We start from the raw sequence: 27,859 nt of genomic DNA, 5'->3' as shown, positions 1-27,859 counted from the left end.
AGACGAGGATGTATACAAACCTCGACAACTCTACTTTCCCCTATTTGGCAAGATTTTACCATGCAAGACACAGATAGACTGTAGAGCACTAGCAACCAAAGACGAGGATGTAGCCAAAATAGTAACAGAAAAAGTGATGCAAAGCCATTTCATCTTTGAAACAAAATCGAGTAGAATTTTTCCCCCACGTAAGGAGGAGCAGGGTTAGAAAAATTTAAACAAAGAAACTGACATTCAGAAGCATTTCCAGAAAGTTCCACGTTACCCAGTGAATCAGTCAGACCATGCATATTATTAACAAAGCTCGATCTAGTATGTCTAGCTAATAGTACGTCATCAGCATTAGCAATATGACTAACACCAGAATTTTTAATAAGCCCAGTAGGAGACGACATTCACAAACAATCAGCAAAAACACTTGAAAATATATATGGAGATAGCAGACCATCTTGCCTGACTCCCTTTTATACTGTGATTGGATGAGATAAATCTGATATCAATTTTAACCGAACAAGTGAATTTCCATACCAATATTGGAGAACCTTTATGACAGAATCGATGACTACTTGAATTAGGCAATGAATTCTGTGCGAATGGAAGACATTCTCAAATACACCCGAAATATCCACCGTGCAAAACTAAGTTTGTTATTAAGTTTGTAGTTTTTTATATTTCCAAAAGTTTCCCGAAAAACAAATTTTAACATATTATTTTCAATACAAGTTGGCCTGGCCAATTCCACATCCCCCCCTATTATAGAAGTTAGTTCTTGGGGTTGGAGATTTTCGATATGTCAAAACTCCCCTCCTATGTGAACATTTTCTGCAAGAGTAGGTACTAAGCCTACCTCTATTGTTTTTCTCAGAACTGTGCTGTCTTCCTTAGCGATTCCTATTCTACCGAGCAGACGGGTATGGGGGTTTATATCCATAAAAGAAAAGTGTGGTGACTCTGACAAAATTACTTTGTACGTAAGTTTGATTTCTACAAGAATTGATGATCGTATCTTATGACTAACAATTCAATTTACCGAATATCGTATGTGGCTTTGGGAATCGATAATTTGACCTTGTTCTTTTTATTGGACCCATCAGATATAAGTTCAAAATACAACTAACAAAATTATGTCAATTCACATCATACTCAGTCTTTTAATTAGTTCCTCTGAATTTGTCTTTCCACATCCGGTCATATAATTTCCACCTCTTGTAAAAAATTGTCAACGCTCCAATTAATTGTGTGTATATCACAGGCTCTGTAGTAACTTGTAAACATCTAATTTACTGAGTTTTTAAGATTAGGCGTAAGCCCAGCAAATTTCCCTGTGTTTTGCTTAAATACTTGGTGGATTAATCACACTCAAAAAGTTTCAAATTTTGCTAAAGTTAAAAAAGTATACTATATATTAATTTCTCTAGTATTTTTTCTCTAAAACATTTTTCGGAAAAAATGGTATCCTGAGATTTGTGGCCTCAAATACGATCGGAATAATAGGTCGGAAGTTTCAGAAAATTAGTTAAGAGCCTTAATTTTACAAATTTTGCAAAAAAACCGTGGGTAATGTTACGTTTATGAGCATACATACATCATGTTTGCCTAAATAGTGGTTGTATCGTAATTAGCGTTTATGATGCAATAAAAATTCTGCAAGAAACGTGATGGGCAAGAAAAACCACGTGATTGACGTTAATTTACGTACTTCTGATCTCTATAAAATCTACTGTGGTTTTTGTTTAAGCAATCAACAATTAGAAAAAAACTAAAAAAAACGAAACAGAAGAAAAAGAAAAAAGAAAGAAAAAAAGGAATAAATATACAAAACCTAAAAAACGAACAATAGAGAAAAAAAAGAAAAAACTAATAAACTAAGAAAAACACTAAAAAAACTTAAAATAAATAATTTGAAAAACAAAAACCAAAAATAAAAAAACTGAAAAAAACTAAAAAAACAAAAAAAAACAAAAACAAAAAAACAAAGAAAACCGCCAAAGCTTTGCAACGGCACGGGACTTACTGTAAAAAAATATAACGGGAAATGTAATAGAGGAAAAAATCTTGACAGAGCTTTTTGAGACTGAGGCTGTTCTCATTCCTCGCATTCCCATGATTCCAACAGATCTGCCTTTTCAATTTGAAAGATTGCAATTCCCAATTCGATTAGCATTTGCAATCACCATCAACAATGCTTAAGGCCAATCATATATATATATATATATATATATATATATATATATATATATATATATATATATATATATATATATATATACTAGCTGTTGGGGTGGCGCGAAGGGCCACCCCAACATCTAGTTGGTGGGGGCACTTCGCGCCCCCCAAGCCCCCCCGCGCGCGTAAGTCATTACGCGCCATATTAGTTACGCGCCATTGTAGTGGTGTCCCTGTGTACCATCTATAAATATAGATAGATTTATAAATGTGTTTTGAACTACGTAAAACTGGCGAATATACAAGATTTTTCGCTGTCCAATTGTCGCTGCATATAAATAGATTGTCAGGTTTACCGACCCTTGAACATGCAATGTACAATTGTCCATGGGAAAAACAATCAGTATTAAGATCTATACCACATTTTTCTAATGATTGACCTTGAGCTTTGTTGATGGTGATTGCAAATGCTAATCGAATTGGGAATTGCAATTTTTTAAATTGAAAAGGCAGATCCGTTGGAATCATGGGAATGCGAGGAATAAGAACAGCCCCACCCTCAAAAGACCCTGTCAAGATTGTGGCCTCTATTACGTTTTCCATTGCTTTTTTCACGGCAAGTCGTGTGCCATTGCACAACTTTGGTGGGTTGATTTTTCTTAAAAGTATTATTGGTATGCCTATTTTTAGTTGTAGCACGTGTGGTGGAAACCCTGAAAGATCCACGGAATTTAAAAATTCAGATGGATAATTAACCGCCTCATTTGATTCCAAAACTGTGTCGACTGACTTGTAAAGGACTGCCTGGTCTTGAATCTTGGTCAAAACAATATTGTTGATTTCGTTGACGTCTATATTTTTGGGTGCAAGAATCGCTTTTAACTTAGCCATTTATTATTTTTATAATTGTTTAGAATATTCGAAAATGCTTTTTCAATCAATTCATTTTTGGACGTCACTAAATTACAGAATTCAGCAGGTAGTTGTATACGTCCTGAAATTGAGTGTACTGGGAGCTTTCCGTTTCCAATTGCCAGCAATTGATCTGAAAATGTTTGACCAGAGTCATCGTTTTGCAATCGGACACGCATCTTTGTAGTTAATTTCAATGTTTTTACGTGTGCCCATAGTTTAGAATTTTTCAGGCAAGCATTCATTTCGTCTGCAGGGGTTGATCTAGGTATTATAGGTAATGTTTGCCTGAAATCTCCCGCAAGCAATATTAATGTGCTGCCAAAGGGTTTCGAATTCCCTCGCAAATCTTTCAAACATTAATCCATATCCTCGAGCGATTTCTTGTGTGCCATTGTGCACTCGTCCAAAATAATAAGTTTGCATTGCTGCAATACTTTACCCATCCCAGATGATTTGGAAATATTGCACGTGGGAGTTTCTGTAGAATGCAAATTCAGAGGCAATTTCAAAGCGGAATGAGCAGTTCTTCCACCAGGCAGCAACGTTGCAGCTATTCCGGACGACGCAATTGCCAACGCTATATCATTTTTTGATCGATATTGATGCCAGAATCAGTTTTATCACAAACATTTTACCAGTACCTCCTGGCGCATCCAAAAAGAAAATTTCTCCAACGTTGTTATCGACACAATGCATTATCGTATCATAAATGTCTTTTTGTTCCAACGTTAACTTGAAAATGTTATTTTGTACATACGACAATAGATCACTCGTACTGTAACTTTGTTCACGATCCAATTCTACACATGTCGAAACAGAAGCGGTACGATTAGGTGAAGGCATTCCCAAATCCTGAAGAGGTTTGTTTGCCATAAATACGCACAAATCTTCTATAATAACTAAAGTGTAGTTATAAATTTCTGATGTAAAATCAAAAGTCATATCCGACGTCTCTAACCATTTTCGATGGAGTATATCTTCGGACATTTTTGATTTATATTTTTCCCATAACTCTGTAGGAGCTGATGGAGAGCAATTTGTTAGTATGATGCCAAACAATGCACGAATTTCACTTGGAGTTGACGTTTCGCACGCGTCATTGATGCAGTTATCCCAGTGTTGGTCATTCTCCAATAAATTCAGAGCTTGGCATGCACTACGGTAAGTGTCATGTATAGTACCGTTTACAGTTCTCAAATACTCAAAGGACATCGGACCGGGTACATTCACCAAAAGCAGGCGTAGAAAGAAGCATTCATGTTGATTGGGGTGAACGGTGTAGAGTCTTCCTATCGTGGAATCTTTGAAGATGGTAGGTTGGCCGTCGACTGACTTACCCTGTTTTCGACGTTGAAATACTTTAATTTTAGTATTCCACGCGTAATACGAAGGCACTTCAGTATACAGCAGTTTTTTTTGCAAAAGAATCATTTTTGCATAGCGAAAAGAAAGCAGTTAACTTTGTATCCGGTGGATTCAGGGCTCTTTGTTGCTTGTTGGATTCCAAAAAACAAACACGTTGACCATTCTGTAAATGTACCGCTAAGTGAACAACAGTTGGGCTACGTTCATGTATCGGAAATGAAAGAATTCGCCAAACAGCTTCATTACTGCTTATGTATCTTCCAGCCTGATATTGTACGATTTCGTCGATATCTTTGATTTCGGACTGCAAGCCAAAAACTGCCATGTCACTGCCTTTGTTGACGTATTTACATATGTATTTGATTGCCTTTACGGAGTTACAGTATTCAACGTTTATGTGTGCATTAAATGTTTTTGATAATAATGGGGAATATGGAACAACCCACTGGTTATCTATTTCGATGGTGGTATCGTTACGCTTCTTTATTATTGTTGTTTTACCACCATCTTCAGTAGATCTTCTTTTATATTGTGGGTAACCATCATTGCCAGTAATTGTTTTGGATACTAAAAGTTGAGGATATTGCTTTGTGCACCTTCCTTTGGCCATGCATGGTGAATTTTCTTTCAGTGCACTGCAAGGTCCATGTATCATATTTTTTACAACGATATCATATAACCCCTTATCGACATTTTCATCAGGTATTTCAGCGGAAATCAAATCATCAATTTCTTTAGGAGTAATTTTATAATGTAGCCAGATTAGTAAATGTGCGTGTGGCAAACCTCATTTTTGCCATTCCACTGAGTACATCCAGCATCGCACTGACCCAAACACTTCAAGTTTTACTATGTAGTTTATCAATGATTTCAACTTTTGCCAGAAGACAAGGGCCGTAATGTCATGTCTATGAACCGCCGATTGTCCTTGAAGTAAAAGCTGCTGTATCTCGTCCCAAGATTGATTACATGTAAATGTAATAAATAAATCTGTACGACCATAGAGACGAACATACGCAATAGCATCTTGAGCATATTCATGCATATGACGGGGACTGCTAGCATATGACGAAGGTAAAATCGTTAATGTTCCAACGTTTGTGGTATTACCGTCATTTACAACTGCGTCTCGCAAAGGAATGTATTGTTCAGAGCGGAGCTTGGTCTGATTCAGACGGATAAATAGCAAACATTCTGATTCAATTTTTGCATACATATCAACGACGTATTGGTGAAACAATTGACGGCATTTTAAAATATAGTTGTCTTCATCCTGCCGAATCATTGGTCTATAGGAATAATAATGCATTGCACTGCATTTCTTATTCATTTCTTTGTTAGTGGCTGGATTCATCAATTTAATATTAAAGTGATAGCCGTCGGCTCCATCCCAAAAAATGATAGGATATTGTAGGGCATAGTAGCATCGATGAGTTTCAGCAATTCTTACCAACTGAGCGTTTCGCTTATGAAGAATAATATCTCGAGGTAAAAACTGATCACCGACCATAACGATTGCCACTTCGTCGATAGTTGCAGCATTGTATCTCCACACATTTTGGCCTGGAGGCGTTTTGTCAGCGGAAATAACAATTTTATGCGTATCAGTAGGCATCAAATCGATGGCTGTTTTGAACAGACGCACTAAATTATTATTTTCATGGAAAAGATGTTGCAATTGGGCAACGATTGTCCTTTCAACGTTGGGAGAAATTTCGCAACGTGCATTCAATTCAGAATTTCTATCACTAATGAAGTACAATTGTAAAAATTTATGATTTTCGCCTAAGAATGGTAGAAGGGACCCTGCTCTATAATAAATTTGCCCTTTTACTTTGAAAGTAGGCATAAATTGATCTGGATTTTCGATTTTCGACGTAGTTCCAGTAAGCAAAGTCTTCAATGGCTCTGGTGGTGCAGCCAAAGGGGAAGTTTAACTTTTCCTGGGGTGCAACACACATTCCCATTGTTTCACCATTGAATTTCAAGGCCTTGCAATAGGGACAAATTTTAGACATAGTCCCGATTTGAACACATCTACTCAAGCTATGATCATCAACTGGGCTGTACCTGAATGCCAGGCGATAATTTTCAGGTTGCTCTTGTGATTCTTCGGCAAGCTTTCTTTTCTTACTTTCTCGATCAGCCGCAAGCCTGTTTTCTTGCTGTTCTTATGATTCCTCGGCACGCTTTCTTTTTTCACTTTCTCTTTTAGCAGCAAGTCTGGTTTCGCGTTGCTCTTGTGATTCCTCGGCACGCTTTCTGTTCTTACTTTCTCTATCAGCCGCAAGCCTGTTTTCTTGCTGTTCTTTTAATTCCTCGGCACGCCTTCTTTTTTCAATTTCTCTTTTAGCAGGAAGTCTGGTTTTGCGTTGCTCTTGTGATTCCTCGGCACGCTTTCTTTTCTTACTTTCTCTATCAGCAGCAAGTTTTTTAGCATAGACTCTTTGAGCAGCTTCCTCGGCTGTTGACATTGTAGGTTCTTCAGTGATTTTACAATTAAACATTTTTCCGTGAACGAATGTCTTAAATAACTTTAATGACGTCATCGTCATAATGACGACATGACGACCTGATGACATGACGTCACTCGACACACAGACACACAGACAACTTATTTTTATATATATAGAAGATATATACTAGCTTGGCGGGAAGCCATTGGCACGGTGTTGGTGTGGCGATATATATATATATATATATATACTAGCTGTTGGGGTGGCGCTTCGCGCCACCCCAACACCTAGTTGGTGGGGGCGCTTCGCGCCCCCCCCAAGCCCCCCCGCGCGCGTAAGTCGTTACGCGCCATAATAGTTACGCGCCATTGTAGTTGTGTCCCTATGTCCCACCTGTGAATATAGATATATATATATATATATATATGGTTTTAACTACGTAAAACTTGCGAATATACAACATTCTTTGCTGTCCCATTGTCTTTGCATATAAATAGATTGTCAGGTTTACCGACTCTTGAACATGCAACATATAATGGTCCATGGGAAAACAATCTGTATTCAGATCTATACCTCATGATTCTAATGATTGCCCTTGAGCTTTGTTGATGGTGATTGCTAATCGACCATTCCCTGTCCCGGTGTCCCGGTCGTCATTTACATCCCCCTGTTTCCCCCGGTGTCCCCGTTGTAGTTGTGTCCCTGTGTCCCGGTCGTCATTTATATTCCCTGTGTCCCGGGTCCCGGTCATCATTTGTATCCCGGTGTCCCGGTCTGTATATACATTCGTTTTTTAGTTTTGTTTTTCTCCTTTATTTTTTTCCTTTTTTTTTCTTTTTTAGCTTATTTAGATTTTTAGATTTTTTAGTTTTTTTTATTAGTTTTTAGTTTTTATTTCTTTTTAGTTTTTTTGTCCCGGTCGTCATTTATATCCCCCTGTTTCCCCCGGTGTCCCCGTTGTAGTTGTGTCCCTGTGTCCCGGTCGTTATTTATATTCCCTGTGTCCCGGTCGTCATTTGTATCCCGGTGTACCGGTCTGTATATACATTCGTTTTTTAGTTTTGTTTTTCTCCTTTATTTTTTTCCTTTTTTTTTCTTTTTTAGTTTATTTAGATTTTTAGATTTTTTAGTTTTTTTATTAGTTTTTAGTTTTTTTTTCTTTTTAGTTTTTTTGTAGTTTTTACCTTCTTTTTAGTTTTGTTAATTTTTTTTTTTACTTGTGTCCTGGTCGTCATTTATACTCCCTGTGTCCCGGTGCTTTGTTGATTGCTAATCGAACATTCCTTTTGTCCTGGTCGCTTTCTCTTTGAGTGTCGTCATTTATTTTTTTCTTTTTTAGTTCTTTTAGTTTTTACCTTTTTTAGTTTTTTTTTAGTTTTTAGTTTTTTTAGTTTTTTACCTTTTTTTAGTTTTTTTAGTTTTTTTTAGTTTTTTAGCTTTTTTATTTTTTTTATTAGTTTTTAGTTTTTTTGTAGTTTTTGCCTTTTTTTTAGTTTTTTTAGTTTTTTAGCTTTTTTATTAGTTTTTAGTTTTTTTTGTAGTTTTTGCCTTTTTTTAGTTTTTTTTAGTTTTTTAGCTTTTTTATTTTTTTTATTAGTTTTTAGTTTTTTTTGTAGTTTTTGCCTTTTTTTAGTTTTTTCAGTTTTGACGTCACCTGATCCAGTTTTTTCAGGTGACGTCACCTGATCCACGATCCACAGATCCACAGACAACTTATTTTTATATATATAGATAGTTTTTTTTTTTTTACTTATGTCCTGGTCGTCATTTATACTCCCTGTGTCCCGGTGCTTTGTTGATTGCTAATCGAACATTCCTTTTGTCCTGGTCGCTTTCTCTTTGAGTGTCGTCATTTATTAGTTTTTTCTTTTTTTTTTTAGTTTTTTATTGGTTTTTACCTTTATTTTAGCTTATTTTTCAGTTTTTTCCTTTTTTTTAGTTTTTTTTTATTTTTTATTTTTTTTAGTTTTTTACCTTTTTTTAGTTTTTTTAGTTTTTTTAGTTTTTTAGCTTTTTTACTTTTTTTATTAGTTTTTAGTTTTTTTTTGTAGTTTTTGCCTTTTTTTAGTTTTTTCAGTTTTTTTTTTAGTTTTTTATTGGTTTTTACCTTTATAGTTTTTTTAGTTTTTTAGCTTTTTTATTTTTTTTATTAGTTTTTAGTTTTTTTTGTAGTTTTTGCCTTTTTTTAGTTTTTTCAGTTTTGACGTCACCTAATCCAGTTTTTTCAGGTGACGTCACCTGACACATCCATCCATCCATCCATCCACAGACAACTTATTTTTATATATATAGAAGATATATATATATATATATATATATATATATATATATATATATATATATATATATATATATATATATATATATATATATATATATATATATATATATATATATATATATATATACTAGCTGTTGGGGTGGCGCTTCGCGCCACCCCAACACCTAGTTGGTGGGGCGCTTCGCGCCCCCCCAAGCCCCCCCGCGTGCGTAAGTCGTTGAGCGCCATATTAGTTAAGCGCCATTGTAGTTGTGTCCCTGTGTCCCACCTGTGAATATAGATAGATTTATATATGTGTTTCAAACTACGTAAAAATTGCGAATATACAACATTTTTGGCTTTCCCACTACTGGGAGCTTTCCGTTTCCAATTGCCAGCAATTGATCTGAAAATGTTTGACCAGAGTCATCGTTTTGCAATCGGACACGCATATTTGTAGTTAATTTTAATATTTTTACGTGTGCCCATAAATTAGAATTTTTCAGGCAAGCATTCATTTCGTCGGCAGGAGTTAAACTACGTAAAAATTGCGAATATACAACATTCTTGGCTTTCCCATTGTCTGTGCATATACAAAGCCGTATGTACTAATAATGACGTCATATACAAACGCTCTTTTTACAAACAAACAAACATGCATACTTAACCGCGTCATTTGGTTCCAAAACTGTGTCGATTGACTTGTAAAGGACTGCCTGGTCTCGAATCTTGGTCAAAACAATATTGTTGATTTCGTGGACGTCTATATTTTTGGGTGCGAGAATCGCTCTTTCACTTAGCCATTTATTATTTTTATAATTTTTTAGAATATTCGGAAATACTTTTTCAATCAATTCATTTTTGGACGTCACTAAATTACAGAAATCAGCAGGTAGTTGTATACGTCCTGAAATTGAGTATCGTATCATAAATGTCTTTTTGTTCCGACGTTAACTTGGAAATGTTATTTTGTACATACGACAATAGATCACTCGTACTGTAACTTTGTTCACGATCCAATTCTACACATGTCGAAACAGCAGCGATACGGTTAGATGAAGGCATTCCCAAATCCTGAAGAGGTTTGTTTGCCATACGTACGCACAAATCTTCTATAATAACTAAAGTGTAGTTATAAATTTCTGATGTAAAATCAAAAGTCATATCTGACGTCTCTAACTGTTTTCGAACAGTTAGAGACGTCTCTAACTTTCGGACATTTTTGACTTATATTTTCCCCATAACTCTGTAGGAGCTGATGGAGAGCAACATGTTAAAATGATGCCAAACAATGCACGAATTTCACTTGGGGTTGACGTTTCGCACGCGTCATTGATGCAGTTATCCCAGTGTTGGTCATTCTCCAATAAATTCAGAGCTTGGCATGCACTACGGTAAGTGTCATGTATAGTACCGTTTACAGTTCTCAAATACTCAAAGGATGTCGGACCGGGTACATTCACCAAAAGCAGGCGTAGAAAGAAGCATTCATGTTGATTGGGGTGACCGGTGTAGAGTCTTCCTATCGTGATATCTTTGAAGATGGTAGGCTGGCCGTCGACTGACTTACCCTGTTTTCGACGTTCAAATACTTTATTTTTAGTATTCCACGTGTAGTACGAAGGCACTTCAGTATACAGCAGTTTTTTTGCAAAAGAATCATTTTTGCAAAGCGAAAAAAAAGCTGTTAATTTTGTATCCGGTGGATTCAGGGCTCTTTGTTGCACGTTGGTTTCCGAGAAATAAACACGTTGACCATTCTGTAGATGTACCGCTAAGTGAACAACAGATGGACTACGTTCATGTATCGGAAATGAAAGAATTCACCAAACAGCTTCATTACTGCGTATGTATCTTCCAGCCTGATATTGTACGATTTCGTCAAAATCTTTGATTTTGGGCTGCAAGCCAAAAACTGCCATGCCACTGCCTTTGTTGACGTATTTACATATGTATTTGATTGCCTTTACGGAGTTACAGTATTCAACGTTTATGTGTGCATTATATGTTTTTGATAATAATGGGGAATATGGAACAACCCACTGGTTATCTACTTCGATGGTGGTACCGTTGCCATTGTAGGTTTTTCAGTCATTTTACAATTAGAAATTTCTCTTTCAACGGTCTTCTTACAATTAAAAATTTGTCTTTGAACGATATTCTTAAATACCTGTGTCCTGGTCGTCATTTATATTCCCTGTGTCCCGGTCGTCATTTGTGTCCCGGTATCCCAGTCTGTAATTTCTCTTTGAGTGTCCCGGTCGTTATTTATATTCCCTCTGTCCCGGTCGTCATTTGTGTCCCGGTCTGTAATTTCTCTTTGAGTGTTTTTCTTTTTAGTATTTTTTAGTTTTTTACATTTTCCTTTTTTCAGTTTTCTTTTTCTTCTTTATTTTTCAGCTTCACTATGAAATACATATCGCCGAACCTTTGTTTTTTTAACTAAAATCTGGTAGGCATTGATGACCTTATCCAAGTCAAAATCCCAAACCCAATCATCATCGCTATCATTTTCAGTTTTGATATGTTTTGACTCTCGCTGTCCAGGTGGATATTCATCTAACTGCGCGGTTTTGCGTTCTTTAGCCTCAAGCCTGTTTCCTTGCTGTTCTTTTGATTCCTCGGCACGCTTTCTTTTCTGACTTTCTCTATCAGCAGCAAGTTTTTTGGCATAGACTCTTTGAGCATCTTCATCGGCTTTTGCCATGGTAAGTTCATCAGTCATTGTAAACTTAAACATTAATAGATTTCTACGTGAACATATGTCTTAATATCTTGAATGACGTCACCGTCAAAGCAAAAATGACGACAACTAATTTCATGACGTCAGTCAACACAGAAACATGACGTCACCTGATCCACAGAAAGACACACAGACAGACAACTTATTTTTATATATATACTAGCTGTTGGGGTGGCGCTTCGCGCCACCCCAACACCTAGTTGGTGGGGGCGCTTCGCCCCCCCCCCAAGCCCCCCCGCGCGTGTAAGTCGTTACGCGCCCTAATAGTTACGCGCCATTGTAGTTGTGTCCCTATGTCCCACCTGTGAATATATATATATATATATATATATATATATATATATATATATATATATATATATATATATATATATATATATATATATATATATATATATATATATATATATATATATATATATATATATATATATATATATATATATATATATATGGTTTTAACTACGTAAAACTTGCGAATATACAACATTCTTTGATGTCCCATCGTCTTTGCATATAAATAGATTGTCAGGTTTACCGACTCTTGAACATGCAACATATAATGGTCCATGGGAAAACAATCTGTATTCAGATCTATACCTCATGATTCTAATGATTGCCCTTGAGCTTTGTTGATGGTGATTGCTAATCGACCATTCCCTGCCCCGGTGTCCCGGTCGTCATTTATATCCCCCTGTTTCCCCCGGTGTCCCCGTTGTAGTTGTGTCCCTGTGTCCCGGTCGTCATTTATATTCCCTGTGTCCCGGTCGTCATTTCTATCCCGGTGTCCCGGTCTGTATATACATTCGTTTTTTAGTTTTGTTTTTCTCCTTTATTTTTTTCCTTTTTTTTCTTTTTTAGTTTATTTAGATTTTTAGATTTTTTAGTTTTTTTATTAGTTTTTAGTTTTTTTTCTTTTTAGTTTTTTTGTAGTTTTTACCTTCTTTTTAGTTTTGTTAGTTTTTTTTTACTTATGTCCTGGTCGTCATTTATACTCCCTGTGTCCCGGTGCTTTGTTGATTGCTAATCGAACATTCCTTTTGTCTTGGTCGCTTTCTCTTTGAGTGTCGTCATTTATTTTTTTCTTTTTTAGTTCTTTTAGTTTTTACCTTTTTTAGTTTTTTTTAGTTTTTTAGATGAAAATTTTTTTTAGTTTTTTCCTTTTTTTCTTTTTAGTTTTTTATTGGTTTTTACCTTTATTTTAGCTTATTTTTCAGTTTTTTCCTTTTTTTTAGTTTTTTTTTATTTTTTATTTTTTTTTAGTTTTTTACCTTTTTTATGTTTTTTTAGTTTTTTTAGTTTTTAGGCTTTTTTACTTTTTTTATTAGTTTTTAGTTTTTTTTGTAGTTTTTGCCTTTTTTTAGTTTTTTCAGTTTTTTTTTTAGTTTTTTATTGGTTTTTACCTTTATTTTAGCTTATTTTTCAGTTTTTTCCTTTTTTTTAGTTTTTTTTAGTTTTTAGTTTTTTTAGTTTTTTACCTTTTTTTAGTTTTTTTAGTTTTTTGAGTTTTTTAGCTTTTTTATTTCTTTTATTAGTTTTTAGTTTTTTTGTAGTTTTTGCCTTTTTTTAGTTTTTTTAGTTTTTTAGCTTTTTTATTAGTTTTTATTAGTTTTTAGTTTTTTTGTAGTTTTTACCTTTTTTTAGTTTTTTTAGTTTTTTAGCTTTTTTATTAGTTTTTAGTTTTTTTTTGTAGTTTTTGCCTTTTTTTAGTTTTTTTAGTTTTTTAGCTTTTTTATTTTTTTTATTAGTTTTTAGTTTTTTTGTAGTTTTTGCCTTTTTTTAGTTTTTTCAGTTTTGACGTCACCTGATCCAGTTTTTTCAGGTGACGTCACCTGATCCAAATAGATTGTCAGGTTTACCGACTCTTGAACATGCAACATATAATGGTCCATGGGAAAACAATCTGTATTCAGATCTATACCTAATGATTCTAATGATTGCCCTTGAGCTTTGTTGATGGTGATTGCTAATCGACCATTCCCTGTCCCGGTGTCCCGGTCGTCATTTATATCCCCCTGTTTCCCCCGGTGTCCCCGTTGTAGTTGTGTCCCTGTGTCCCGGTCGTCATTTATATTCCCTGTGTCCCGGTCGTCATTTGTATCCCGGTGTCCCGGTCTGTATATACATTCGTTTTTTAGTTTTGTTTTTCTCCTTTATTTTTTTCCTTTTTTTTCTTTTTTAGTTTATTTAGATTTTTAGATTTTTTAGTTTTTTTTATTAGTTTTTAGTTTTTTTTCTTTTTAGTTTTTTTGTAGTTTTTACCTTCTTTTTAGTTTTGTTAGTTTTTTTTTTTACTTATGTCCTGGTCGTCATTTATACTCCCTGTGTCCCGGTGCTTTGTTGATTGCTAATCGAACATTCCTTTTGTCCTGGACGCTTTCTCTTTGAGTGTCGTCATTTATTTTTTCTTTTTTAGTTCTTTTAGTTTTTACCTTTTTTAGTTTTTTTTAGTTTTTTAGATGAAAATTTTTTTTAGTTTTTTCCTTTTTTTTCTTTTTAGTTTTTTATTGGTTTTTACCTTTATTTTAGCTTATTTTTCAGTTTTTTCCTTTTTTTTAGTTTTTTTTATTTTTTATTTTTTTTAGTTTTTTACCTTTTTTTAGTTTTTTTAGTTTTTTTAGTTTTTTAGCTTTTGGGCCTTTCCGCACCTAGGTATTTCTAAAATACTAATGTCCCACTCATCATTTAATTTTTTATTTTTAATGTTCTCTTGGCCTTCATCCCCAGACTGTGTCCTATCCCTATTAAGAAGAATTGAACAAAAATTTTTGTACAGCCTACTGTTTAAAATACGGTCAATCAGTCGAAAACACAAAACAATCCGTAGAAAAACTTTCTTATTAATATCTAACGAATCGTCCTAGCGAAGCGAATGTGTGCTCACACCTCAAAACCCTATTTTATCACTGTCATGACTCTATTTAGGAATATACAGGGCAATGTAGACCATCTTCAGACCTCTTAACATATAGAGGAGGAATAAACGGTATTGTTTGTTACCAGCATCAATTTAATCAATTAATATACTCATTCTTTTAAGATTTGACTAGGTTAACTTTTACAGACTATTTTTGGGGTTTTAACAGTTCTTACAACCAAAAGACATATGATCCTCAATTACCTGATTCCTTATGAAATCTTAATTTTAATCCGAAAAAAATGGATAAAGTACCACTGCTCTTTCTGTTTCTAAACATTCATGGAATTTAGCTGTAAAAATCATTGCAAAACTATGTTACTGTATAATTTTACCAATTGGAAGCTGCATACAACCCCTCATCCGTTAAAATTACCAAGACTAGTGAACCTAACTGTACCATTCTAATCATAACCACCACAACGGATGAATACTTGTAATGAAATATAATATAACCAGGTTAGTGTTTCGAGCCTATTCTTAAATATTAAGGACTAAAACACAATAAAATACATTTACCATTTTAATTTTTGTCAAATTACACTATTCTGGTGCATCACCATTTGTGACCGTTGCGTAGAATTCTAGGTTGGAGGGAGAGACTATGAAAATGATTTTTTTTTACCTTGTGATACATAAGACAACAGAAGAATTCACTTTTACATTTTACCTTGCCTCAAAAGTTTCATTGATTTTCTTACATTTGCTTTTAAACTTTAATGCTTTTTTTTTTAATTTTACGACGTTTTTGTCTCCGATTTATGTCACAACACTAAAGTTGTCAAACCCTGGGAGTTTTCAAGAATTTGCATATCATAAGAAACAAGCGTATTCTGAACAACGTACTAATTCCACTTTTATCAGGTCATCATGAAAATTTTATCCTTATTGAAACCCAAAATAAATGCTGCTCTGTTTATAAGTTGATTCTCGAAGAATAAAAAATAGCAAGTAAAATAGAAGAATAGTAAGAATAGCAAAAGTCTAGGACACAAATCAAACAGTCCCTAACGTTGAATCAAATGAAAAACTATCATATCATGGGAACCTAATTGGTTAAAATATGTGTCTTTTAATTTTCTGTTGTTCTAATCAAACATTTTTACACTGGATTAGGGATTGTCCACACATTTTCACCATTTTTGAACTTACTTTTACTTCAATTTGAAACCACCACCTACTTATGTTTAGTTATAATGCAACTTTCTTCCTCAGAGAAGAAACATGCTTTGAAAAAACAAAACGTGACGTAAATATTTCATGTCTCTGCTTTCCTTCAGCCCAAAAATTCTCCTTCAGCTGTCAACAGTAGGTTCTCACATGAAGACACAAGAAAGCCAGTTGTTTTGGCCTCAAAGAGCATTACCCAAATATTTTTAAAGCACAATGTGCTATTCATCAGTCTAGCTTGAGGTCCATACTTTCTGTGTAAAACAGACAAAGGTTAGACTCCACTTGTTTGTGATGAACCGGAATTGTTGCCATCAAACCAATACATTGGTTCCTTAACATTATTAAATGAGTCCTTGATTCTCAAACCAAAGTGTTAAAAAAACAATCTTAAATTGTTTAATATTTAATATAGTAGGTTGATATTCTTAAAGAATGATAGAGGTATGAAAGGATAGGAGAAATATTTCCCCTTGTAAATTTTCGTTTTAGTTTTTAAGTTCTAACATAGTTCTTTACATCTATCAAATAAAAAAAAAACTAGTTGTTTTTAACTGAATGTAAGGAGCGATATTAGAACTTAAAACGAACAGAAATTACTCCATATATGAAATGGGTTGTCACCTCCGCAATCCCTCGCTCTTTACACTAAAGTTTTGAATTGTTTTAAAAAGTAGAATTGTGGCAAAGAGTCAAACTTTAGCGTAAAGACCGAGGGATTGCGGAGGTGACAACCCATTTCATACATAGATTAATTTCTGTTCGCTTTAAGTTTTAATATCACATACATATGTTCTCTTCCCTTAGTCCCTTAATTTATTTATTTTCAACGTCAATGTTTACATAACGATGTATTGAAAATTATAATTATCTGTTAAAAGTTTGCCACTTAATAGAAGAAATTAATTTCTTCTAGTCTTAATAGACAGAAATTGCGATTGCTATATATCACTTGGTAAATACCGAGTGCCATAAAAATCAATTACAGCACAAACTAGATTCCCCAAACTGATTTCACTCATCTTCTACATTGTCAAATTTGGAACGAATATCCATATCTAATTATTCCTAGAAAGTTCCTCTCAAATTTAAATCCTGTAGTCTATCAATGCCAAAACTTCTCAGACGTTAGCGACAAGTTCCTAAATAATTAGTTTTTTAAAACATTCTAAATCTGAAATTTAGTTCAAAATTAGAAATACATAATCGATTTATGTATCTGTATAACAACTTTATCATTCTACTCTCTAAAGCCTAATAGGAATACTTTACATTTTATCACTATTGAATTCTAACCGATCTGTCAAAAATCGCATTTACTTAAAATATGTTTTCCCAATTCTACACCTATTATGACCAGTTTATTTTAGCCAATGTTCCAGCCGATACGATGTTAGTGTACGATTTTACATTTATTACAAGTAAGGTGCTTCGGATTAGAAAAAATCGTAACAACACTGAACTAAATTATTTTTTGGTACCACAAAGCTAATACAGCCCCATTTAGGTTTTACCAAAGTAAATACTTTGGAGAAATCTGGGTTGCACCGGTAGGAGCCACCTAGTAAGAGATTACATAAAAGGTTGAACACGTATTTGATTCATTCGTATTCCACAGCATATAGAAATTTAGGCTACTATTTTTACGACTGAAAGAGCTGGCTAAATCAGATTTTGTGGTTAAATTCCATTCATATATACTAAAACAGAACTTTGTCTTTTGAGTATTACAGTAGGTTAATATCTAAATCCAAGACTAAAACATGCGTCTAAATATTAAGAAGACTTAGCCAGAGTAAATAATCTATGAATTTATCCTACATTGCTTTTAACAAATTAGTTTGGCTTCTTGATTTGAATTTTTTTATATGTTTATAAATATTTTTTTTCCATACTCTTCCATATTTTCAGTTATATATTTTAGAGGAAATTTTGTTCAATTGCTAAACTTTATATGAAAATAATTCTACTTTTTCCAATTAGTAATTTATGCTTTATTTTTCCAACATATTTGAAAAAAGAATGGAGGAGCTGTTTTTACAGAGTTATATCGATCATTTTACTTCTCAGTATAACTTTTTTGGTGATTTTGGACAATGTTATTTTTTGTATTGCAACTCTTTTTGAAATAGCCTGTTTTTATTAATGAACAATCTAGAAAATTAAATAAAAATCGTTGGATGAAAAAAAATTTTCATATAATGTGGAATACCCTTAAATTGAGACCCGAGTTTTTTTTTTTCAAAGAGAGGAGTCGGAAAGTTTCATTATGAGGTTTCTCTATCAATAGCCAATTTGGCCGAGCATTCAATCTATGAATAAATATTCAGTCATTTTACTACATCTACAAAAAACATAGTGAATTAGCTATTTACATAGAGTTTTGTCGATCATTTATTTCCATATTTTGCTTTTTGGTGATTTTGGCGAATGTAATTTTTTGTGCTCACAGACCTTTTTGGAATAGCCTGCCTTGCTGAATGTGCAATCAATCCTTATATTGCAGGTGAACTATTTATAAAATAAAAAAAAAGACATGCAATAAGAATTCAATATACCGCAGAATATCCTTAAATTAAGACCAGAGTTAAAGAAAATACTTTCATTTCAAAAGAAATGAAACGTCATTTCAATTCTAAGAAAACTTTGATTTCAAAGATAAAAATTGAAAAGGTTTCTGTCAAGATTTCCCTACAAATAAAGTAAGTAATAGAGTTACAAAAAACAAGTTCGAGTTAGCTACATGGCACATCTTCACCTTATTTAAACATGACATCACTATAATACGAGCCCATTCAAGCCAATTCTGAGTGCTGAAAAATAAACAGCTTCAATTAATTAGTTTATCTTTTTCTAAGAGAAAGACAATTTGTACATTGCCTTCATTGCATATGAGACACTTTACTATTTATATAACGCAGTTAACACTCAAAACCAAATTGTCATATAAATTGTATCAATTAGCTAGTGAGTTTTAATGGTATCAATTGGATTTTCAAATTACTACCCAGGTCTTATTTGAGAGGTCTGTATATGTACAATTCAAATTACCCCCAAAAATATAATTGAACTTATATTTACTAAAAAAAGGGCCTGACCGACATATCGACCGACCGATATTATCGGACTGATTTGAGAATCAGTGTCATTATTGGATATTGGGAAGAGATTATCAGTTATCGACCGATATTTTTTTTTAAACCGCAATTTGTCCATAAGAGGGCATCAAATTTCCTAAGGTAAGTTTTGCTTGTCTAGTCTTGGGGGTGGAGCCACCGGCTAATTCTGACCATGGTTGAGAGAGCATTAGCGGTGAGGTGAGTCAAATGAAGTCAAAATATATTTGTTGTCAATACACACCCGGTGGGTATAAATGTATTGTGACTTCAAGAACGTACATCCTCTACCAAAACAACTAAAAAGAATAAAGTAAACCACATATTTCTGTTTAATGCATGTTCACTTGCGTGGGTAAAAGATCCAAGGTTCAATCGATTAAAACCAAAATTTCTAGTCAGGAGCACAACTAAAGGTGAGAGGGGGTGCTGTAAGTGGGAAGGGGGAGTTCCAATGTGTTGCTGCTCCGTGTCAAAACCTTGTAAAATTTACCTATTTAGCAATTTAAGATGTAATTCCAATACTATTGAGGTATCTTCTACGAGGGAAGATATTTTGAGTTTTGACTCTAATGATCAGACCAGATTTTTCTACAAAAGACAAGTTATTCTTTTTAGTTTATGCAGGAGATGTCCCCCCCCCCATAGAGAGGTGGCAAAAATTAACGCATAAAAAGAGATGTTTAAGAGAGATTCTAAGAGAGGTTTTCTCCTAGGAGAAATGAATTGATAGGTTGCAATAACCTAACTGTACAGGTCGTAACTCATTTAGGTTATTTTACTCAGAGTTTAAAGGAGTAACCTCAGCATTGATCTACCTCTAGCAATGGTGGTAATATTATAAAGGATTATTGAAAGGTTTCCAAATTCCTCTCGTCCTGTTCCAATACAGGTGGCAGTGATTCTAACACGCATTTCTGAATATACATGATAATTCAGTCCACCAAAATAGCCTATCTAAGTACCGCAACTACCCCTAAAATTAGATACCATTTTATTAGACTTAAGGTTTCAAGAGCTTAGCCAAACCTAGGAAAAACGCATTATAAGAACTACGGCGTTGAAGACAAGTAGAAGTCCAGAGGAATCTAAACGAATAGAAGAATATGTATCGGTCTCTGTATAACCTATATAGAATTGAAGAAATATAAAAGTAACGAAAAGTATCCAATTTAATAGAAGAATCATCGCCAAAAAAAGGGATCAGTGACTCAAGCACACATAGACGACTCGGTGATTTGATATTTTGAGCATTAGGGTATTTTGAGATTAAATATAGAGTGAAATTTCTCAACTGCATGGGAATATACATGGTTGAAAGGAGACATAAGAATGCAATATATCTTAAAGGGAAGCGCTTTGTTAATGTAAATCATAGACCGTGCAATAGCGCTACCTAAGTAAGGAGCGATTTGGGCATAGTGTATTCTTCTTTTTTTTCACCATGGCACTACGTAGAGAAGGAACTGTCATAGAAACTTTGGAAGGAGCTCAACTAATCAAAATTTGAAAATTCTAGTGCTTTGCTAACAGTGCTTTTAGTTAAAAGGTCCATTGACTATATCTTTGGGAATCTCAACCCTCCCATATCCCTCGGGGCAAGTTATGTAAGTTATACAATTTGCCAATTGCTTATATGTAACATTTATTAATGAGAAAGATGGACATGTTTGACCTTTTGGGTCCAAAAAGACAAATAACATTTAGGTGAACCCTTACAAAATTTTGAGGGGAGTGTTGAAATAAATCCAAACATGTTTTGTGCATACGAGTTGTCAAAAGAGTGTGCCCCAGGAATCAACATTTTGAGATAGTCTTGTGTTCAACTTAGTTAAAAGGTCAAAAGAGTATGCCACAGGAATGACTAAGTACATTAATTTCGATTTTTGAGGAAATGATAAGGGGGCGATCAATTAATCAAAAAGGAAATGTTTGCCGGCTACTAATACTATTGCTACTGCTACAGCTACTACTACTTCTACTGCTACCATCAATTTTACTTCCAGAGTTACAACCACTATAACTAATGCTGCTAAAGCGAGTACCACCAAGATTTAAAATAATGAATTGAAAATTTGAGGAAATATTGATGGGGAATTTTAACAAAATAAAAGGATACTATGTGCATACGTATTGTCAAATAGGCCTAGTAGTAATGTCTTTAGAACAGTCTACTTTATCAAACTGATAGTTCCAGGGCAACTCTGACCATGAAGGGGATATTCAACTGACCAAAAGGCAACATGTATATACTACTACTGCTATTAGTATTGCTGTTACTACTAGCACAGAAACAACACTCATGCTATTACTACTGCTGTTACTAATGTCACTTCTAACAGGATATTGGCATTATGAAGGCTAAGGGAATGACAATGAAAATTATGATAGAATATTGAAGGGATATCTTAGCAAAATCAAAACACACTACGTGTATACATATTGTCAAAAGGGTACTTGAAGAATACTTAAAGGGAAAGATCAATTGACAAAAAGGCAATATGTGCACGCTATTGCTAGGACTATTACAACTGCTACTGCTGCTACTATTACTACTACTCTAAATACTACTATTTCTATTACAACTACTACAAGGCTAAGAATATAAACATTGAAATTTCAGAAAGTAATGAGGGGGAAGTAGAACTAATTTAAAACTATGAATAGACAAGTTATCAAAAGGGCATATCAGCTATGTCATAGCAATGACTTATTGTATTAAGTTGAAATAATACTGCTTAAGTTAATACTATTAACTGAATATTACAGTTAATACTATTAACTGTTAATATAACAGTATAACAGGAAGCGTAGCACTATCTATATCATATATTATTTTTAAGAGAATCAACAGCAGTGGAAATTAAAAGTTCCAGTCTCCTTTTTAGGATTCAAAAGTGATTGGAGGGCAAGCAAACCCCGCACTTAAGCCTATTGTACTACTAACTAACTAATGAATGCTAACACTATGAACACCAACTAAGTAACTAATTAAAACAAACAATAGAAACAAGGACGAGCATAGCTTTGGGACATGAAAAACAAAGAATGAAAATAAAATATGTAAAACACAAAATTTGGTACTTAGTTATTAAATGATTAAAAATCTATCAGTTTCATTGATATTCTTGAAATACGTTGTATTTCAAGTTAAAGTGATCAAGAATCATTTATTGTAGATATAAAATTAAAAAAACAAGTTTTTTTAAATGAAAGTAAGGAGCAACCTTAAAACTTAAAAAGGAACAGAAATTACTCCGTATATGAAAAAGGCTTTTCCTCCTCAACGCCTCGCTCTTTACGCTAAAGTTTGACTCTTTTTCTAAACTCTATTTTTAAAACAGTAAGAAACTTTAGCGTAAAGAGTGGGGCGTTGAGGAGGAAAAGCCCCTTTCATATACAGAGTAATTTCTGTTCGTTTTAAGTTTTAATCTTGCTCCTTAGTTTCATTTAAAAAAACTTGTTTTTCTATTTCATTTCTGGACATTTTTGAAAAATCGTCACTGTACCTTCCATTACAGACAGAAAATACGTTAGTTGTGAATAACTTTGATTTTTCAGATACCGTTTCAGAGTTAATTATACTTTGCAGGAAAATCTAAGGAATGGTTTAGGAAAATCTATGGGGTGATTTACCCCATTAGCATTATCCTACCTGTCTTCATCTTTCTTTTTGACCACCGCAGATAGTTGGTTTTCAAATACCTTCAATTGCAATTTCAAAGAATTTTCCTGGTCAAGTTCTTCTTCAAGTTGACCCTTAGTTTTTGCCAGTTGAGCCAAAGCACTTTCATTCTTAGATAAAGAACTTTCTAATGAAGACTTTAGTAAACTTGCCTTTGCTTGAATTTGTTTTAGCCCATGAGCTGTGGCAGCCTGTTTTTTCTCAAATGTGGAAATTTCTTCTTTGTGTTTGGAACTAAAACATAAGATCGTTGTACAATCTTTAGCTAGCATTCGTAGCTGTTTACTTGAAAAGAAATTGACTTGTTAAGCAGGAAAATGTAGCAAATATCCACAGTGGAAGTAATATAACCCGACGTGTAAAAAGAATGTTAATGCAAGAGAGGGGAGACGATTAATGATTAATAGGCTTTCACAACCACGAAACTCATGATCTTAAGAAACTTAAGATGTAGTAACCTATTAACAAAACAATGACATGAGAGTAGGACGAAAATATAATATCCAACTGGGGTAATAACAATGATTTTATATAATAGGAGAAAATAAATAGAAAGAAAAAAAAGAAATATAATAAGAAAGAATATGTAACAGGGAAAAAACGAAAGATTTTGAACTATTTGGGAATTGTTGACCCCAACCTCATTACAGCTCATTTTGATCTTGCACAAATGATTTTCATCATTAGCAGCAAATGAACACCAATCTATTTCAAAAATAATAATTTTTCACCACAGAAAACTGGCTCTTCCAAAAGAAATAGTTTTAAGCTAATAAAAACCAGTCTCATCTAAAAAGAACAGGTTTTATTTGCTGTAACTGACAAAAATAAAATTCAATTGGTCGAATTAAGCTGTATTAAATAAGGTGAGTCGTATTAAACAGGATGGAACGTTAGGTTTGGAAAAGACAAAATGAAAAAACAAAACCAAAACTACCTTTCTTTCACTGCACTATTCTATTTTGCTGTACGTCTGACCTTAGGAACTTTGAATAAATGTTTAGAGGGATGTCGAACATAAACATAATTAATAACCACTCTATGCATCCTGATTGGCAAAAGAACGATTCGCCAATATCTAAGGAACGAATAAGCATATTAAGTCATAACCTTCAGTATATTTTAAAGGGGATTACTGGACTAGTAGACCCCCCCCCATCCCCTTCCTTGCTGTTCCTTAGCCCTCTCCTCAAGACTTATAAAAATTTTGAAAGACCCATCTTGTTCAAAATGGTTAAAAGGTCAAAAAGTAAACCTCCGACGATGCCATACACCCCAAATCCCCAGGACAAGGACTGTAAATTATAAATTTTTCCACTGTTAGCATGAAGGATTTATCATTAGGAAAAGGCAAAACATTAGTTCCGGGTGAAGAACCCTACAGGATATAAAGTAAAACTTCAGGGAATGTTGAGGGATATACTGAACTATATCAAAACACAATATGCGCACCCACTTAATAAAAAGGTGTCTTAACAATATTATATGAATAGCTGAAGAAATTAAAAGTAAAGTGAAGGTCAAATAACTAAGCCTTCATGCTGACATAGCCCTACCACACCCCTGGAACAAGGAAAATAAGTAAGACTACTTAATAGTGGAACAGCGTAACACTGGCCGACTAATGTAAAACACTTATTGTTATAAAACGTCACTAAATTTCGTAAAAATCAGTTATTCAAAGACTTGAAGGATTATAATGTATGGTTTAACTTGCCACTTAAATATTTTTTGCCAATTTCTTTAATCGAGAACAGAAATACTTGTCATTTGAAGAGAAACAGAAGTTTTTGCAACTATTGGGAACTTTAGCAGATCTGGGGAAACGGAGCATTCTCAGTTCATGATTGTTAAATCATAAAAAGGTGTCCATTTAATAAAAAGGTGACTCAACAATATTATATGAATAGCTAAGGAAATTAAAAGTAAACTACACTCCAGGTTGAGGAATATACTGAAAAGGTGTCGGAAGGCAAAAAGTGCCCCCTCCTCCCATCCTATTTTTAGCCACCCTCCCTCTAAGGTCATCCGTTCACAACTTTGGAACAACGATCTTGTTCAGCATAGTCTGAAGGTGAAATAACTAAACCTTTATGCTGACAGAGCCCTCACGCAATCCCTGGAACACGGAAAATAAGTTATGAAAGTTACTCACTATTAACCTGAAACATTTTTATCGGGAAAAGGGGGCAAGCTTGATATTGGTTCTCTAAAAGGCTTAGAAAATCAATGTGAAATTTTAAGGAAGTATTCAGAGGGATATCGAACACAATAAAAAAATATTATGTTCATTCTGGTTGCCTCAAGGGCGTATCGGCAATATCTAAGGAACAGCTGAGGATATTAATTTGAAACTTTCAGGTAATGTTGAGGAGTGATCAGAAGATAATCCCCCAGGTTTTATTTAGGTGCCACTCTCATCAAAACTGAAAACAAATTTTTCTCAATACTGTTAAAAGGTAAAGTTCCCCTCCGATAATGTCATACCCCCAAAGTCACAGAACAAGGGTTATAAGTTGTACCATTTTTCCCATTGTTCAAAAGTAGGATTTTTCATTAGGAAAAGGGGAACTGTTTTATTCTGGGTATGTCAGAATAGGCAAAGGGTATTAAGATGAAACTTCAGAAAATGCTCTAGGGTAAGTTAAACTAAATCAATACACATGATGTAGAGTTTATAAAAAAGCCGTCTCTACAATATCTGAAGAACGGCTGAAGGTATTAAGTTGAAACTCTCATGTGATTTTAAAGGGGGGTGCTGAAAAGCAGTCGGAGAGCAACCAGTCCCTCTTGCTCTTTATATACCCTCCTCCATTATCACTGATAGAAATTGTGAAAAGTAATTATTTATCATAATAGTCAAACGCTCTAAAAATTATTCCCCTAGGGATACCAGGCCCCCGACAAGAAATTTAAATAAAGTAATCTGTCCATTTCAAAAAATGTAGGATTTATCATTGGGAAGGTTAGGAGGGAATGCCTAATTTTGTGTTTTACCAAAAAGGCCATGGGTATTGAGGTCAAATCTTGAGGAGTGTTGACAGGTGTGTTGAGGTAAATCAAAGGGAACTATATGCGTCCAGGTTAACAAAAAGGTCTATCTGTAATATTTTGGGAAAGTATAATGGTAACAACTTAAAACTTTCAGGGCCATTGCTACTGCAAAAGCTGTTGTGTCTTATAACTCAACTAGTAAAATAATGTCAGAGCATATCCAGGAGGATGTTCGAAATTGACCATTAGGCAGGCAATCCCTTCCCAACTTGTTTAGATGGTCCCTTTCCAACACTGATGGAAATAAAAAAAAAATCATTCTGTATCTTCAGAAAATGCTGGGAGTGATATTGAACGAAATCAAAACATACTATTTGCATCCAGATTACAAATACGGGGATCTGTAGAATCTTAGGAAACGCTAGGGGTATTAACTTGAAACTTTTAGATCCATGGCTACTATTGCTACAATTCTGGCTGCAACTGTGGCGACTATGACTGATGGTGGCAACTTGTGACTATGAATGCGACTACTCCTAATTGTGACTAAATTTCATAAAATGTTGAGGGGGATACTGAACAAAGTAAAAAAAAACAAAGTCCATCCTCATTTTCAAAATAGCAATGGGGAGATATTGTATCACACAAAAAAAGGTTTTATTGTTGAGAGCACCTCAATGTATTAGCTTGAATCCTTCCGGACCATTATTTTACTACTGCTGTGACTGCGACTGTAACTCTTCGCACCCTTAACTACTTGTGACTGCAAATTCAAGCCACAGCGACTACAATCAAAGCTACTTACGGTTGCAACTGTGACTAAATGAGAATACCTCTGATCGTGACTCTGACTCTTTGCAATTGCAACAGCTTGTTACCATGACTATTTCTGTCTGTGACTACTTTTGACTGCAACTACTTAAGACTATGACTGCTGCAACTACGACACCATAAGACTGCAACTGTAACTAATGCGACTGAAAATTTGAATACAAATCGACTATTTCGGCTGAGACCACTTGCAACTGCTACTGCTTGTGACTAATAGTGAAAAAACATGTAACTACACATAAAATGGCGTGTGACTTCAACTGCTACAATTTACTACACAAACTACAGCCTATTAGCACTGCTACAGTGGCTCAAACTGTAACTGCAAATGCTACTGCAACCTTTTACAAATTTAACTGCAACTATTGAACTAAATAAAAAAGTTTTAACTACATCCTGCTTACCAAAATGGCAAGGAACATGCAGGTTGTCAGAGGTATCTACAATAACCAATGTTATTACGAATGACCAATGTTATTATGCAGAAATTTTTAGGCGATTTTGAATAAGGTATTGTGCTAAGTTAAATTCAACTAGGTGAATTTAAGTTGTCAAAAGGTTGTATCTCGGCGTAACATAAGATTAATTTAATTTTTTTAAATAGCCAAGACAAATCTGGCTGGACTGAATTCGTATTTTGGAGTCAAAATAAAACACAGAATTTCATCAAAGAATTTAAAAACAATCATATTCTTCATTATTATTCTTAGTTGAATGGATTCATCTTATTTTTCATTTATGAAAAGCTTCAATTGCTTTTAGGAGCTGCTACGGGCATTAAGTTGAAACTTTCATAGAATAGTAGTAAGGGGGAAGTTGATTAATATCAAAAGACACTTCATGCATCTATGTTGTGAAAACATCATCTATTCAATATTTAAAGAACAACTGGGGAAGGATATTAAGTTAAAACTTTCAGAGAACGTCAGGGGGGTGTTGAACTTAAAGAAACTATGTACATCCTAGTTGTTAATGGATAAAGCTGCAATATCTCAGGAATGGCGACGATTATTGAGTTGAAGCAATTTTAGGAAATATCGATTGAAATTTTCGTCAACTGTATAGTTCATGACTTTTAAATACGATTTTATTTAACTATTTTAAAGAGAAGCTCTTGTCTTCTGTTGTTTTTCTACTGATTTCGTTCTATTCTAAAGAATGGAAAACTAGCAACTTTAGAAAACTAAAAATGCAGCATATTGTCACTATTTAATGCAGTCTTTGTTGCAGCAATACTTGTT

General features: G+C 34.1%; 1 protein-coding gene across 3 annotated transcripts in view; it reads right to left on the bottom strand.

Moving 5' to 3' along the window:
* Nucleotides 1–27,859, bottom strand: part of LOC136024887 (uncharacterized) — a 43,523-nt gene that overhangs the window by 10,458 nt on the left and 5,206 nt on the right. Inside the window, exons 2-3 of one of the 3 annotated variants that reach the window (XM_065700421.1) lie at nt 22,764–23,027; nt 17,103–18,805 (exon numbers count right to left, since the gene is read on the bottom strand). In XM_065700421.1, the coding sequence (XP_065556493.1) occupies nt 18,673–18,805; nt 22,764–23,027 (397 nt within the window). In that variant the 3' untranslated portion in view covers nt 17,103–18,672. Of the gene's footprint in view, nt 1–17,102; nt 18,806–22,763; nt 23,028–27,859 lie in introns of those variants that run through there. The other 2 variants (XM_065700434.1, XR_010616950.1) reach the window with 2 other exon arrangements.

The sequence above is a fragment of the Artemia franciscana genome, chromosome 1 (assembly GCF_032884065.1).
Source record: "Artemia franciscana chromosome 1, ASM3288406v1, whole genome shotgun sequence".
NCBI lineage: Eukaryota > Metazoa > Arthropoda > Branchiopoda > Anostraca > Artemiidae > Artemia > Artemia franciscana.
This window is presented reverse-complemented; position numbering and strand designations above follow the sequence as displayed.